The 15,489-nt window shown below is 48.0% G+C and overlaps 1 protein-coding gene across 1 annotated transcript in view; it reads left to right on the forward strand.

Moving 5' to 3' along the window:
- RCBTB2 (RCC1 and BTB domain containing protein 2) overlaps window positions 1–15,489 on the forward strand; it is a 29,955-nt gene that overhangs the window by 12,709 nt on the left and 1,757 nt on the right. Inside the window, 10 exon segments of the mRNA XM_038761952.1 lie at window positions 858–937; window positions 1,459–1,609; window positions 3,430–3,596; window positions 4,654–4,812; window positions 5,696–5,803; window positions 6,232–6,374; window positions 9,396–9,586; window positions 11,412–11,538; window positions 12,087–12,226; window positions 13,035–13,165. Of these exon segments, the coding sequence (XP_038617880.1) occupies window positions 858–937; window positions 1,459–1,609; window positions 3,430–3,596; window positions 4,654–4,812; window positions 5,696–5,803; window positions 6,232–6,374; window positions 9,396–9,586; window positions 11,412–11,538; window positions 12,087–12,226; window positions 13,035–13,165 (1,397 nt within the window).

Below are 15,489 nucleotides of genomic sequence, written 5' to 3' on the forward strand. Positions count from 1 at the left end.
GGTAGGAACTGTCTCTATACGTTGCCAGTTTGTACTTCCCAAGCACTTAGTACAGTGCTGTGCACACAGTAAGCGCTCAATAAATACGATTGATTGATTGATTGTAGCAGCCGGCAGTATGCATGCCACAAGACTCCATGTGGATGTTCATACTTGATAAGTATTGTGCGAATCTGGATCTCATTACCTGTTGAAGCTTTATCCAGAGATACGGCAACCACCTCCAAACTGAAGGACACAAAAACCTGGCATCAGGCTGGAACTTCGGGACCGCTTTCCTGGCATCACTTTCAGTGTTGTTCTCTTCCGAGTATTTATTTTTGCTGTGATCTTCCTGCTCCTGTCCTGCATTACCTGAATGCCCCGCATTCAGTTCAGCCATGTTCCGCTGTTTTTGGGTTTGCAGCCAGGCTGGGGCCCATAGTTTCATTTGTTTCTACTCCATGGCTTGTATTCCTAACATGACGTTTTGCTTATCTGATGACCAGTTGGGGATGTTCCGTATCTGTGTCCTTGGAAAGAGTGTGAGGCTAGCTCTCCCTCCCCTCTGGTTACTCTGAGGGCATATTGGGACTGTTTGAGGATGCTTGGAGCACATGCTATTGAAGGAGATAGCATAAAAGTAGTTCTGTTTTTCTTTCTTGAAGAAATATTAGCTGTGAGCTTACAGATAGTCATGGGAACTTATTGCTCTTATTTTTATGATAGAAGGATGTAGGGAAATTTATTCCAGAAACAAATGTGCGACATTTGCTGCTGCTTTTTTTTTTCTTTCAGGTGATAAAAGTCACTTTTTTTGTTCACGCTGAAGATGCTAGATGTGGGGAAGTGGCCAATTTTTGCTCTTTGTTCTCCAGAGGAACTGAAGTTAATTCGTCAGGCTTGTGTCTTTGGCAGTGCTGGAAATGAAGTTTTGTATGCTACTGAAAATGATGAGGTAAAAATTTTCCAAACAAATCCACCATAACTCATGTTTTCTGGAAGGATTTTCCAGGGGTAACTAGCAGCGTGGCAGGAGAGTGGGGTTTTTTTGAGAGTTAGGGAATTAAGGTTAAAACAACCTTGGGGGAAGTAAATCTAAGAAATCGTCCCCTGTTGCCTGTTTACTTGTTGTGACGTCTGTCTCTCCCCCTTCTAGACTGTTAACCCCTTGTGGGCAGGGATTTTCCCTCTTTATTGCTGAATTGTACTTTCCAAGCGCTTAGTATAGTGCTCTGCACACAGTAAGAGCTCAATAAATATGATCGATTGAATGAATGAATAACCGTAAGCCAGCTTATGTCATTAGCTCACGATAGCTACATCAGCTAACTAAGTGCTTAGCACAGTTCTCTACACGTTGTAAGCCCTCAGTAAACACTATTGATGATGATGAAGAATTTGGTGATCATGATGGTGATAATGTGCTGATAGTCCTGATCCAGAATTGGCCCAGTTAAACAATGCGTTTTCCCACAGGTTTTTGTGCTGGGAACCAACTGCAGTGGCTGCTTAGGAACGGGTGATGTCCAGAACACCATTGAACCACGGCGAATAGATAGTCTGTGTGGCAAAAAGATAACTTGCCTGAGCTATGGAAGTGGCCCTCACGTCATCGTTGCTACAGCCGGTAACATCTGCACGGAGACCCAGTCTTGTAGCGTTTGTCCCCTTCCCCGATATAAATTGGCAGGGGTATCTCCCTATGGGGAGAAATTGACTTGTTAGTGAAGGGGTAGAAAAGGCCCAACAGATGGGTCCATCACATTTTTGTCCTTATTGCTGAATTTTTGGGTCCAGGCGGGGTGCTAGGCAGAACCTGTGGATGAGTGCTGGTTCTGCCCATTTTTCTGGGTGTAGCAGGATGGTGTGGGGAGATTGCCTTGGTCAGCAGTTCCCTTTTGGTCAATCAATCTGTGGTATTTATTGAACGCTTACTGGGTGCAGAGCACTGTACTAAGGACTTGGGAGAGAACAGTGCAGTAGAGTTGGTAGATGTGATCCCTGCCCATGAGGAACTTGCAGTCTAGATGGATAGACAGGCGTGAAAATAAATCACAGATAGTGAAAATAAGAAGGTAAGGCTATGTCCATTAATGCTGTGGGGCTAGGGTATGTATCAAAGTGCTTAAAGGGTACCAGCCATGTGCCTAGGTGATGCTGAGGGGAGAGCAAATAGGGTGGGGAAATAAGGGCTTAGCAGGGAAGGCCTCTTGGAAGAGATCTGATTTCCCTTCTTGGCAACTAGGAAGAAGGAAAGGAGGAAGGGAGAGACAGTAACATGTTAACAGAGAAGCAGCGTGGCTCAATGGAAAGAACCCGGGCTTTGGAGGTCATGGGTTCAAATCCCAGCTCCACCAGTTGTCCGCTGTGTGACTTTGGGTCACTTAACTTCTCTGTGCCTGTTACCTCATCTGTAAAATGGGGATGTGAGCCCCACGTGGGACAATCTGATCACCTTGTATCTTCCCCAGCGCTTAGAACAGTGCTTTGCACATAGTAAGTGCTTAACAAATGCTATTATTATTATTATTATTATCATCATCCAGTGCTCCTCTGGACAAATGCCTTAGGAAAATTGTATCATCAGTTGCCTCTGCCTAGTTGCATCTCTTTTCCAGCATTTGCTCTTTTTACCTTGATCCTCCTTAGTTTCCTTTCTTACATCTGTCTTACAGAGAAGTAACATGCCCATTGTGTTTCAAAGGGAAAATGCCTGTAAATTAATTCAGCATGGAGAGAATTATTACCCTTTATGTCCTCTTCCTGCTTGGGGAATATATATTTTGTTCTTGAGCCTGGGGAACTGTTCTTTTGAAGAAGAACTGACTTTCTTGGCCTCTTTTGCCATCAGGCTTTCCTTCCACTGGGTCCAGAGCCTTTGCTAGTGGTAATCAATCAATCGTCAGTCAATCAATGGTATTTATTGAGTGCTGTCTGTGTGCAGAGCACTGTTGTAAGCGCTTGGGAGTGTTTATTACAACAGAGCTGGTGGGCACATACCCTGCCCTCGAGGAGGTTACAGGCTAGAGGGACCCAAAGCTAGAGAGCAGGGGAGGGAAGGCTTCTAAGATGCTCAGATTTCAGGGCCATGCAGTCCTCGTGGTGCTGTCTGGGAAGCACGCTGCCTTTCTAGAGCTCCATTCTTCAAACAGTGCTTAGCTGACAACAGTGCAGTGTCAGAAGAAACAACTGTATCCTGTATCCAGGCACTTGGAGTCTGTCAGGAAAGGTCTGGGTTCTGTAGTGAGCGTTTTCCTTAATGTGAGGTTTTGTAGAAGTGCAACTCCCCGGCTGTGCTGACTGTATTCTGTGTGGGCTAGGGCTGGCTGGAAAAATAGGCCATTTTTAAATTCGACTTATTATTTTTCAACTGTTGCCACTTTATGGTGCCCAGGTGCTTAATATCAATAAATGTACAAAAGCCGTTTTATCCTTTTTTCTTTTTAGAAGGAGAGGTGTATACTTGGGGCCATAATGCTTATAGTCAGCTGGGCAATGGGACAACGAACCACGGTTTAATTCCCTGCCACGTCTCCACTAACTTAGTGAACAAGAAAGTTGTTGAAGTCGCCTGTGGTTCTCACCATTCCTTAGTGTTAACCTCTGATGGAGAGGTAAGAATCATCTTTTTTCTCAAAGGGCAAAGTGTGGGAGATGAGATAGATTCCCATAGCAATCTCATCATCATCAATTGTATTTGTTGAGCGCTTACTATGTGCAGAGCACTGTACTAAGCACTTGGGAAGTACAAATTGGCAACATATAGAGACAGTCCCTACCCAACAGTGGGCTCAGCAAAGCTGGTGAAGTGTTCATCATGGGAATTTACAAAATGAGTTCCTCCTCCACTCTTTCACTCCCCCCGCCAACACAACTCCCTCCCAGTAGGGATATCCTGCTCCCCATAAGGCTATACAAAATCCAAAGTCTTAAATCCTCTCCCTTGACCTGTGTGTTTGTGACTTAGCCTCCTTACCTTTTTTTCATTAATCAACATTCAGTGAGTTTGCCTACTGAAGTCAAATCTCCCAGTCCTGCCTTCTGAAGAATTGAAAAAGCTATCACACTAACAGAGGGAAGGGTAGTGTAAAAAGGACTGGAAGATGCGGCACCTCTGTGAAGTCACAGTGGATATTTTTTCGAAAAAGGTGATGGAAATACAGTATCCAAACAATCTGTGATTGTGCAGAAGCATGTATTTTCCATCTTTGCTGATAGTCATACACAAAAAAGTTATCAAAAAGGGAGCATCAATTGGGCGTGGAGCACTGTGCCAGGAATTGTAATGAGGCGGGGTGGAGCCCCGGGTTTTTCCAGAACTCCTGCCACGTGCCTCTTGTCTATGATGGGAGAGGTGTTGGAGCGGGCAGCTGTGCCCTTCCTCAGCCGGAGCCCATGAAACAGTCCCCTATTTTGAGAAGGCCGTGGAGGGCGGCCCTTCTCAATTCTGTGGAGAGTCAGACTCCTTGGAGCTGTGTGGGGAGAGACCCCCATTGAGCTGGGAAGCAAAGTTGACCAGCCTGCCCCGGCCCAACGTGTTGAGAGGCACCGGGAAGCAATGTGTGCTTCTCAGCGGAAAGGAGATCCGGAAGGTCGAGGAATTATTATTGTTCAAGTCAGACCCACCCCCTGGAATTATTTGGAATGATCTGTTCATATTTCCTTCCCCAGGTGTATGCCTGGGGTTATAACAACTCTGGGCAAGTCGGGTCTGGCTCAACAGCCAATCAGCCAATTCCTCGAAGAGTCACCAGCTGCTTACAAAATAAGATCACTACTAACATAGCTTGTGGCCAGATGTGCTCAATGGCTGTAGTGGAAAGTGGAGAGGTAAGACCACTCTTTCATCAGGTGTTCAAGATTTTTCCATGCTAATGGATGGGCTGGTAACGTAGATTTGAGAGTTTTACCAATGGCGTGGAAATGTAGTGTGCGCCTCAAAACCTGGAACTTGTGGTCTCTTGTTATTTCTTTGCTGTGTGCCTCGGACTTTGACTTCATAATTTGATGGGGAATTTTCCAGGGGAATGGACTAGATGACTAAATTCCTCAAAGTCTAAGGTCAAACAGAACAAATTCAACTGAGTAAAATTCTTAATCCAGTACAGGGAATTAGGGTAGGGATGGAGAGTGCACAGAAGTGGATAGAGTGGCTTAGTGGATCGAGCATGAGCCTGTGGGTCAGAAGGACCAGGGTTCTAATCCCAGCTCTTCCATGTCTGCTGTGTGACATTGGGCCAGTCACATAACTTCTCTGGGCCTCAGTTGCCTCATCTGTAAAATGGGGATTTAAATAGTTAAAACCCAGTGTGGGACGAGGACTGTGTCCAACCTGATTAACTTGTATCTACCCCAGTACGTACAACAGTGCTTGGCACACAGTAAGCCCGTAACAAGTACCATAGTAAAAATAAGGATTGGGAGCACCTAACTTGTCAGTAGAGGGATCGCCTAATACTTGGACCGTGGGCCCCATGTGAGACAGGGACTGTGCCGACCTAACTGTTTTGTATCTACCCCAGTGCTTGGCCCATGGTAAGCGCTTAAGAAGTGTAATAACAATGATGGGAAGACTTTTCTAGCAGAAGGGAAATTTCTTTGGCGATAATACGATCGTTCCCCAAAATAGTGGGTGAGTCTCCCAAATTGTACCTCTGTTAAGGCCCGGAATTTCGCTCTAGGGAATGAAAGGTCTCACCCCCTCTCTTTCAAGGTCTACGTCTGGGGTTACAATGGCAACGGACAGCTTGGATTGGGCAGCATTGGCAATCAGCCCACCCCCTGCAGAATAGCAGCCCTGCAAGGCATTCGAGTCCAGCGGGTACGTTCATCAGTCGTGTCAGCTTATTCTGACTTCCGAGCTCCGAAGAAATAACATTTGGTTTCAAGGGCGGGACAGGGACTCCCACAGCAGAGTTCTGGTCCCCGATGAAGGGACCTCTCAAGTTAGGGCCGAGCAGCGGGTCGCCGAACACCTTCCTCTCACATCTTCATTCGGGACCCTCCCTTGATATTGAACAGTCCATTCGTGCCTTTCTGCCGTGTGGGTAAATTGAGGCTCAAATTACTGCAAATAATTTAACTCGTAGGCCCAGGGAACAGTTTTTCACAGGGCCAAAGTATTGTATTTGCAAAAGATAAGAGTTCCCTAGGACGTTTTTCTGTTCCACCCATCTGATGTCACATGAAAGCATAGTGGTCTCTCCCTATTTGCTAGTAGAAAAAGACTTGGGTGTTTTTCCCTTGCAGGTGACCTGTGGCTACGCACATACATTAGTGCTAACAGATGAAGGTCAACTATACGCCTGGGGAGCCAATTCTTACGGACAGCTAGGCACCGGCAATAAAAGTAACCAGTCTTACCCCACACCGGTTCCGGTGGAAAAGGACAGGTAAAGCTTGTGTTGTAGAGGGCCACTTGTGCCTCAGCGATGAGCCAAGCTTGGAAATAATGTTGATTTGTGGGAGTTTACTTTCTGTTTGTCGACATTGTTACCTTAATAATAATCATCATAATTGTGGTATTTTTTAAGCACTTACTATGTGCCAGGCATTGTTCTAAGCGCTGGGGTCGATACAGGTTAGTTGGAGGTGACTTCCTTCCCATCTTCATTTCGTTTTCCATCAGCTCCGTCACCCACTCGGTGGGTACGTCATAGGCCCAAACCGTCCTGCAGTTCTCCTCTTCCCTGGAATGGGAGATCAGTGAAACATATCTGTGGCGTTGGAGATTCAGAGAGAGAATCTCAAAGGGATATTAAGTAGCCTGGGAAAAGGCACTCATCTATTTTGATTAGAGCAAGGAACTATGCCTGATGAGTGGCACAGAAGAAACACCTCACTCCGTGTTAGAGTGAGGAAAATTGTGCAAGCTGGGGCCTATTTTTCAATGCATTGACAAGGCTATGTTACGTTCCACCTCCTAAGGACATTGGGATTTCACCTTTATCCTAAATAATGTCTTCAGTTGCTTCTTGAATTTCTCTGGCTCGGTTCCTCCTTATATTCTCTCTTCACTGGTAATTTCTCTGCCCCGTAAGCGTGGAGATTAAGGAGGCATTGAAGGTTGTTATTTGAGTACCCTGGCACTGCAAAGATTAATGGACAATTATTTTTTGATAAAAGTATATTGGAAAATATGACAGCTGTGTTAAGAGCAAGTGGTGTGATCTGAATCCAAGCACAGTCGTTTTGGGCTGGGAGCGAATCTTTCCAAGCACCAGGAACCCTGTGAATGGCTTCTTTCTTTGCACTAAAAGGACCTTCGGGGGACCTCTCTTAAAGAATTCATTCCTCTCCCAGAAGTGTTTTCTTCTCAGGAGCCTGATTACCTTGTATTTAGAAGTGTATTTACCCAGCATTTAGAACCGTGCCTGGCACATAGTGAGTGCTTAACAAATGCCATTTTTTAAAAAAGGCAGTAGAATTGGTCCCAAAATAATAAAAACGGAGTTTTAGGAATGCATAGTTGGAGAGGTAGAACCCGCAGATGCTGTGAGTCAGCAATCCTCCAGTTCATAGGCCAAACATGATTTAACCCCTGTCTCTCCGTGGAGTATGGAGTTGGGGCTGTGGCCCATTTTGGAGAGGTGAAGGAATCAAAAGCATCAGTTGTGGCGTTCACACAGAAACCTATCCAGCACTTCTCTTCCAACGCCCGCTCTAATGTTTAAATGCTTCTGCTTTCTTTCTAACCCTTCTTTGTTCGGCCTCCATCTCCTCATCACATCCTCCCCCTGATCTTTCCCTGTTACTCTTTTTTTTTCGTTCTTTCTCCGTTCTGCTCAGCTCCTGATTGAAAGCAGCTGGCAGACGCACCCTCCTAAGGTGGCACGGTGCACAAAAGTTGATTATAAACCTTTAGTGGTGTGTCGTTGTGTGACAACATTGTCCCATTAAGGTTGACCGAGGTGGGTGGGGAAGTTGGAAGACAAAATAAGCCGGAAGCCCTACGTGAAATGCTGCTTAGAAGGGTTCAGTCCCAGAACGGTACCTGTTGATGTGGAAAATCCATTCTCCTTAATGGGCTTCTGTCTCAATAACCTTGGTAGTTGCCTGACCTTGTGCATACTGGGCCTTGCGCCAAGATGCGCCGAAGCCTGCAAACAGGGCTTAGTTCGTAGTGGGAGGGAGTGGTGCTGGCCACTAAATACTGGCGTCATCGCCCTTCAGCCATGGGGTCTGGGGCTCTACTTTGTGGGGCGCAGGGTTGCAGGTTCACTGACCTGCTACAGCACTTGGTACCGGGAGCCAGGGCCCAGGTGGTTCTGGCCAACCAAGGCAAGGTTTCCCTTCAGGGCATGCGGCTTCTCACCCAAATTTGTATGTTTTAATAAGAACTGAATAATGCACTGCAGTAGAGATATGTGGGGATTGTCTGTCTTTTACAGAATATGCTTAAGAAACCTGTTCAGTCCTTGGTATTTATTGAGCACTTACTGTCTGCTGAGCACTGTACTGAGCTCAACATAACAGAGTTGGTAGCCCCATGCCCTGCCCACCTGGAGCTCACCTGGTAAGGCAGACATCAAAAGCAGTGATGGATATGTACAGATAACTGCCAGGGGTGGGGTGAATATCAAGTACTTAAAAGGTACAAATCCAAATGTCAGGGTGACGCAGAAGGGCGAGAGAGCAGGGGAGAGGGGGGCCGCAGTCAGGGAAGGCTTCCCGGAGGAGTCGAAACCCCAAATAAGGCTTCGAAGGTGGGAAGAGCAAAGGCCTGCAGGACTCAGAGCGGGCGGGGGCTCCAGGCCAGAGGCAGGACACGGGGGCTGCGTAAATCTTACCCAAGTAGCTGGATGAGATGTGTGCTTTTGAACTCGTAGTTGGGGCCTCAGCTATTCCTCATCATCGTCGTTAATAGTATTTATTGAGCCCTTAAAATTCACAGAGCACTGTACTAAGCACTTGAGAGACTACAATACAGCAGAGTTGTTCCCTGCCCAGAGCTCACCTCCTCCAGGAGGCCTTCCCAGACTGAGCCCCTTCCTTCCTCTCCCCCTTGTCCCCCTCTCCATCCCCCCCAATCTTACCTCCTTCCCTTCCCCACAGCACCTGTATACATGTATATATGTTTGTACATATTTATTACTCTATTTATTTATTTTACTTGTACATATCTATTCTATTTTATTTTGTTAGTATGTTTGGTTTTGTTCTCTGTCTCCCCCTTTTAGACTGTGAGCCCACTGTTGGGTAGGGACTGTCTCTATATGTTGCCAACTTGTACTTCCCAAGCGCTTAGTACAGTGCTCTGCACACAGTAAGCACTCAATAAATACAATTGATTGATTGATTAGACGGGGAGACAGACATTAATGCAAATAATTGATAATACTTTAAAGAGCTGCACCTTTAAAGCTATTCCGCTGACAAATGTCACGCACCGCGGTGCGTGTTTGTGAATTTAGAATTATCGAGATCGCAGCGTGCCACTCGGCCCACACGTCCGCAGCCAAGACCCAGGGCGGCCACGTGTACATGTGGGGCCAGTGCCGGGGTCAGTCGGTGACCCTTCCTCACCTCACCCACTTCTCCTGCACGGACGACGTGTTCGCCTGCTTCGCCACCCCCGCCGTGACCTGGCGCCTCCTCGCTGTAGGTGAGCTCAACCGTGGCCGATTCAGCGGAGGCTCGAGGGCCGAGTTGCCGGGGCTGGGTTTCTGTGGGGAGGAGTGAGCTTAAGGCAGCGTGTTTTTTTCCACTGGCGGTCAGTATTCAAAGCAGCAAAACGAATTGGTAAATCGGAGAGAAGCAGTGTGTCATTGTTTTTGACATACTGCCTTCCAAAAATTTAGTACCTCAGTCTGCAACCCAACCTTGCTTACGGTCCCACAACGGCCTCCAATACATTAGAACCTGTTACCTTCCGCTGGAGCAAAGACACTCCTAGAAACCCCAAAAGACCCCTCGGACGGGAAAATTAACCCATCCCAGAAATGGGACATTTGAGCCAAACCGGCTTTCGAAAGGGGGTATTCGTTCCCAACCTTTCTCTCCAGTGTGTGGCCAGTGGTAGGAAGAGGGTGTGCTACCCATCCTGCTTCAATTATAGTAGAATTAGAGAAGCAGCGTGGCTCAGTGGAAACAGCCCGGGCTTTGGGGTCAGAGGTCAGGGGTTCAAATCCCGACTCTGCCAATTGCCAGCTGTGTGACTTTGGGCAAGTCACTTCACTTCTCTGGGCCTCAGTTACCTCATCTGTAAAATGGGGATTAAAAACTGTGAGCCCCCCGTGGGACAACTTGATCACCTTGTATCCCCCCAGCGCTTAGAACAGTGCTTTGCACATAGTAAGTGCTTAATAAATGCCATTATTATTATTATTATAATTACAGTCGGTCCCGCTTCTGACAGGACCTGGGGGATCAAAGGAGAATGAAAACGTATTTGGATTGGTGGATATGCTTCTGTTTCCCAGCCCCCATTCCCACGAACCATTACAGCCCTTGAGTTCAGGTTTTCCTGTTCTCCAGCTACTGCGGCTCCCTCTGAGCTGCACGGGCTGAGGGACTTGGGAAGAAGCCGGGAACTGTGGCGGATTGCATGAGTGCGTCTATTGTTTGCACCCTGACTGTTTAGATTTGAGGAATGGAATTCAGCTGTGTCTGTTATGCTCCAAATTAACATATTTCTTAGAGATTGGGACTGGAATGGCACAGCCCCTTTCATTTCCAATTCTGGTGCATTGGCCATACCCAGGAAATAAAATTCTGTTTGTGAAGCACCTTCAAAAATCAAATTGCTTGTGACAGCCCTATCCGGCATTCACGAGAGAGAGCAGTTTATGTGCTAGGCTCCCTATTCAGAGGGGTCTTTGGATTTGAAGAGCATGGGGGTTAGGTTCCTGCATTTGTGAAAAGTAGTTTAAAGTAATTGAGTTTCTTGCTTAATTGTAGTATTTGTTAAGCCCTTACTCTGTGCAAATGCAAGATAATCAGGTCAGACAGTCCCTGTCCCACGTCGGGCTCACAGTCTGAGCCAGGAGGGAGAGCAGGTTTTGAATTCCCCCTTCTACAGATGAGGCAACTGGGACCCAAGGAAGTTGTGACTTGCCCAAGGTCAACTACCAGCAAGTGGGAGAGCAGGGATTAGAACCCAGGTCCTCCAACTCCTCTTACTCCCAGACCTGTGCTCTTTCCACTAGGCCGTCCTGCTTTGCTTATTTTTTTGATCTGAGAAATTGCATTTTGGGCATTTTCAATAGCAGTAAAAGGTGAACAGAGTTGCCGCTGTGCCTGAACCACGACCAAAAAAGCAGTTTAGAAATGGACACATGAGAGGGTTTATTATCTGTAGCGATGGTAGAGATGTCAGTCTCTTTTTGCAGAGCGGTGTTGAAAGGGATTTAGTAATGTGGTGGGTAGAAGATGAGATTTCGCTCTCCTAGGGCTAGACTGATAGTGAAGCATTTCTCCTGTGACTGTAGACCCCGATGATCACCTCACTGTGGCCCAGTCCCTGAAGAAGGAGTTTGACAACCCCGACACTGCGGATTTGAAATTTCTAGTGGACGGAAAATATATCTATGTCCATAAAGTCCTTCTTAAAATTAGGTAAGGAACTCCGTGCCTCGTCTGCAGTGAGCCCTGGGGAAAAGTTGCTCTAAGAAATTTCCCACAGCTGGGCAGAAAACTGACCTTCAGCTCCGACCTAGAGAGTCTGTCTTGCCATTATGTCCTGCGGTGAGGGCACCCGGGCATTTCACTTTGGCTTAGACAGCACCACCTCAGCTGCCAAGGCACCTTGTACCGAGCCGCGCGGAGCTCGTGGAGTTCAGGCTCTGGGATAGAGGAAGCACAAGGAAGAGAGTGGGTAGCGGCAGAGGGGAGAAATGGAATGGACTCCTAGGGCCGAGAAAGACGAGCTTCTTGTTCGGAAAGAGGGGGCGAACAAAACGCTGAACGATCCCTTGCCTCGGGTGAATACCGCAGTTTCATTTGGGAAACACCCACCGCAGCCTGTGCAGAGGTTAGCAGTGAATGGGAGGGGTGTGGGCCAAGGGCTTCCCCGTCTGTTTAAAGAACAAAGGTGGGGTTTGCCCTCAAGGGCTGTCCTCAAGTGGCTCTCTTGGCGAATGACATCAGGTCTCTTCTTCTTTAAGGTGTGAACATTTTCGTTCTGTCCTGAATAACAATGAGGATGAAATCATAGAGATGGGAGAATTTTCCTACCCTGTTTATCGAGCCTTCCTGGAATACCTGTACACAGACAGCATCAGCCTCTCTCCTGAGGATGCAGTAGGTAAGAGATGGGTGAGGTACACCATTCCAAAGAACGTGGTGTTGCTCCTGGGCCCTGCCGGAGCATTGACTCTCATTTCCCTGGGAAGCATGCTGTTTTGAAATGCCGTTTGCCAACCCTAGACTTTAGGTCCCCGGAACTCACTTCTCTAACTGCCCCTCCCCTTCTTCCTCACAGCCCTCCCTCTCGGGCTCCTGCCTGGGGTAGTCAAGTCACCTCGGGCTCCACCGTGCCAGTTGGAGCTGGGCATAGACACCAAAAAGGAGCCCCAAAGTGCTGCCCCCCGCCGCCGTTACGGCAGAATCCCTGACCCCGGGTTTGCAGCAGGAGGGACGCCCAGCCTCTATTTTGGACATGCGCTGCAAGCCTATTTGTGGGGCAAGAGACATAGGCCACTTATCTGTTGCCAGGGGCTCCTAGCCAGTGGCCTCTGCCTCCCCAGCACCCTCTGGGCGCCAACAGCAGGGAGGGGTGGGGGGCAGCCAGTTGCCCCGTCCAATGGACAACACCCCCTGATTGGCTTCAGCCTTATGAGTTTCTTTCCAAGATGTTTACGGGAATTAGGTCATGGGTACCTGGCAAAAGTGGAACGGTGAGGCAATTGGAAACTTTAAGAGGCTATATCCCACAGTTGACTTGAATTTTCCAGAGGGTGCTCGACTCTCCCTGGCTCTTGGCCTGCATAGACGGTCTCAGGTCCTGCCCTGCCCTCGTGGCCTTAGCCTGGTTCTGAAAGCACAGGTGGGTAGAAAAAGACAAATCAGAATCACTGCAAAGACCATTCTGATAACCTCCCTCCTCTTCCCAGGCCTGCTGGACCTTGCTACTTTTTATAGAGAAAACAGGTTGAGAAAGCTCTGCCAGGAAACCATCAAGCAAGGGATCTGCGAAGAGAATGCCATCGCTTTGCTGTCTGCTGCCGTGAAGTACGAAGCCCAGGTAAGTGAAACGGCCACGTGGCAGCCGGGTTGCCCCACTTTCTCGGATGAAGTATCATTCTTAGACAGCGCTCTGCAGAGATGAGCCGGACCCCAGCAGCTTGCCCAAGAGGCAAGTCAGGGTCTCAGGAGGTTAGAGCAGTGGGAAGGATAGGGAGAGTGTGTCTTTTAAGGCTCCAGCCCCCCAAGGCTGAGATGGAAGAGGCCCAGCTCCTCTTGGGCAGGGGATGGTCTATCAACTATTCTGTGCTCTGTTCTCCCGGTCTGCACACAGTAGGCGCTCAATCAGTACCACTGACTATCTTTCCCACTGACTCCACAAAAGATTAGTGCAGGTCTGAAGGAAAGTCTCATCTTTACCAGGTCGGACATGGCCCGCACTACCCTTTGGAGCCTCCGTCGCTGCAAATCCAATCATCATCAATCATATTTATTGAGCGCTTACTGTGTGCAGAGCACTGTACTAAGCGCTTGGGAAGTCCAAGTTGGCAACATATAGAGGCAGTCCCTACCCAACAGTGGGCTCACAGTCTAAAAGGGGGAGACAGAGAACAAAACCAAACATACTAACAAAATAAAATAAATAGAATAGATATGTACAAGTAAAATAGAGTAATAAATATGTACAAACATATATACATATATACAGGTGCTGAGGGGAAGGGAAGGAGGTAAGATGGGGGGATGGAGAGGGAGAGGAAGGAAGGGGCTCAGTCTGGGGAGGCCTTCTGGAGGAGGTGAGCTCTCAGTAGGGCCTTGAAGGAAGGAAGAGAGCCAGCTTGGCGGATGGGCAGAGGGATTGGGGGCATTCCAGGCAGCAGCGGCCCCGAGGGAACACCCAGCTCTTGGTGGAGATGGGCTGAGTGATGAGGTGGAAGGAACCCTTCTCTCTTTGGTCTTTAAAAAGCAAATGTAAATGTCCCGGTGAGTCAGGCTGTGGGTGAGGGGCGGGGTTGGGAGACAGTCCATTCTGTGAAAGGGAGACTTTCTTTCCATGTTAAATTAGCTTGGGCTCTCTCTCTTTCAATTAGCTTTCATGTCACTTCTTAGAAGAACACTTTCTAGTCCCCGATGGTGCCCCTGGCTTTTTAAGCCCACATTACATGTTGTTTTAATCATTGTTTCAGTTTTTCCAAAGCTCAGTTGAGCCCTCCGCAGCCCAGAGCCCTTACTGCCCAGGGTGCCCCCCAGCCCCTGCCTAAAGTGGCATGTGGCAGCAGTAGCTCCTCTGGGAAGAGGTACACCCACTGCATTCCGGGAGGATGGGGTTAATCATCATCATCATCAATCATATTTATTGAGTGCTTACTATGTGCAGAGCACTGTACTAAGCGCTTGGGAAGTACAAATTGGCAACATATAGAGACAGTCCCTACCCAACAGTGGGCTCACAGTCTAAAAGTGGGCTCACAGTCTGGGGTTAACACACCCCCTACCCTGGTAGTTGGGGTGGAAAGGAAAATCTATCTTTTTAGGGTGTATTTCACCTCCTCCAGTTCCACCATGTCACATTCTCCTAGGAACTGCCTAATAATGATAATAATACTTCTGATAGTTGTTAAGCACTGTTCTCTGCGCTGGGATGGATATAATCAGGTTTGACACAGTCCCTGTCCCCCAGGGAACTCACAGTCTGCGGAGATGGGACAACCGACATTGACACCCCATTCTGCAGATGAGGAGACTGAGGCACAGAGAAGCCAAGTGATTTGTACTAGGCCACTCCTAATGTCCCCAGATACCTCGGATCAATGGTGAACTCTCACGTCTCCCTAAACCACTATAGGAAGAGGTCCAGGCAGAGAGAGCACTAGTCTCCTATTGCCCATCCCTCCTGAGCCTCCACATCCTGCTGCAGTTCTTCCTCTGAAAGATAAACCTGTACTTCCAGTGAGACAGAGGAGACCCTCACCTTTTAAGTGGTCTCAATCTTCTGTGCTCGGGTTCAGGAGATTGAAGCGGGCAGCAAACCGGAGCGGGACCCTGCCAGCCTCTGAATCTGACTCGAACCGTCGCTCACTGCTATCCCTGGAACCTGGTTCCATTCAATGCTGGGACTTCTAATTCCAGAGAACCCAGATGCTGTAAGTTTAAACGGAGGTGTGGTGCCATCTGATGTCGAGACCATCTTGGCCTCGGGAAGGAAATCAGAGGCTGACAAAGGCGGAAAAGAGGAATTAAAATGCACCACGTGACCGTTTTTTCCAGCTCAACCTTTTTTTTTTTTTCCAAGTTTGTGGTTCTCTATACTGGACTACATTTTAAAGGATAGAAAGGCAATTTGACCTAGGAGAAAGAGCACAGGACTGGGAGACAGGAGACCTG

The sequence above is a fragment of the Tachyglossus aculeatus genome, chromosome 20, assembly GCF_015852505.1.
Source record: "Tachyglossus aculeatus isolate mTacAcu1 chromosome 20, mTacAcu1.pri, whole genome shotgun sequence".
NCBI lineage: Eukaryota > Metazoa > Chordata > Mammalia > Monotremata > Tachyglossidae > Tachyglossus > Tachyglossus aculeatus.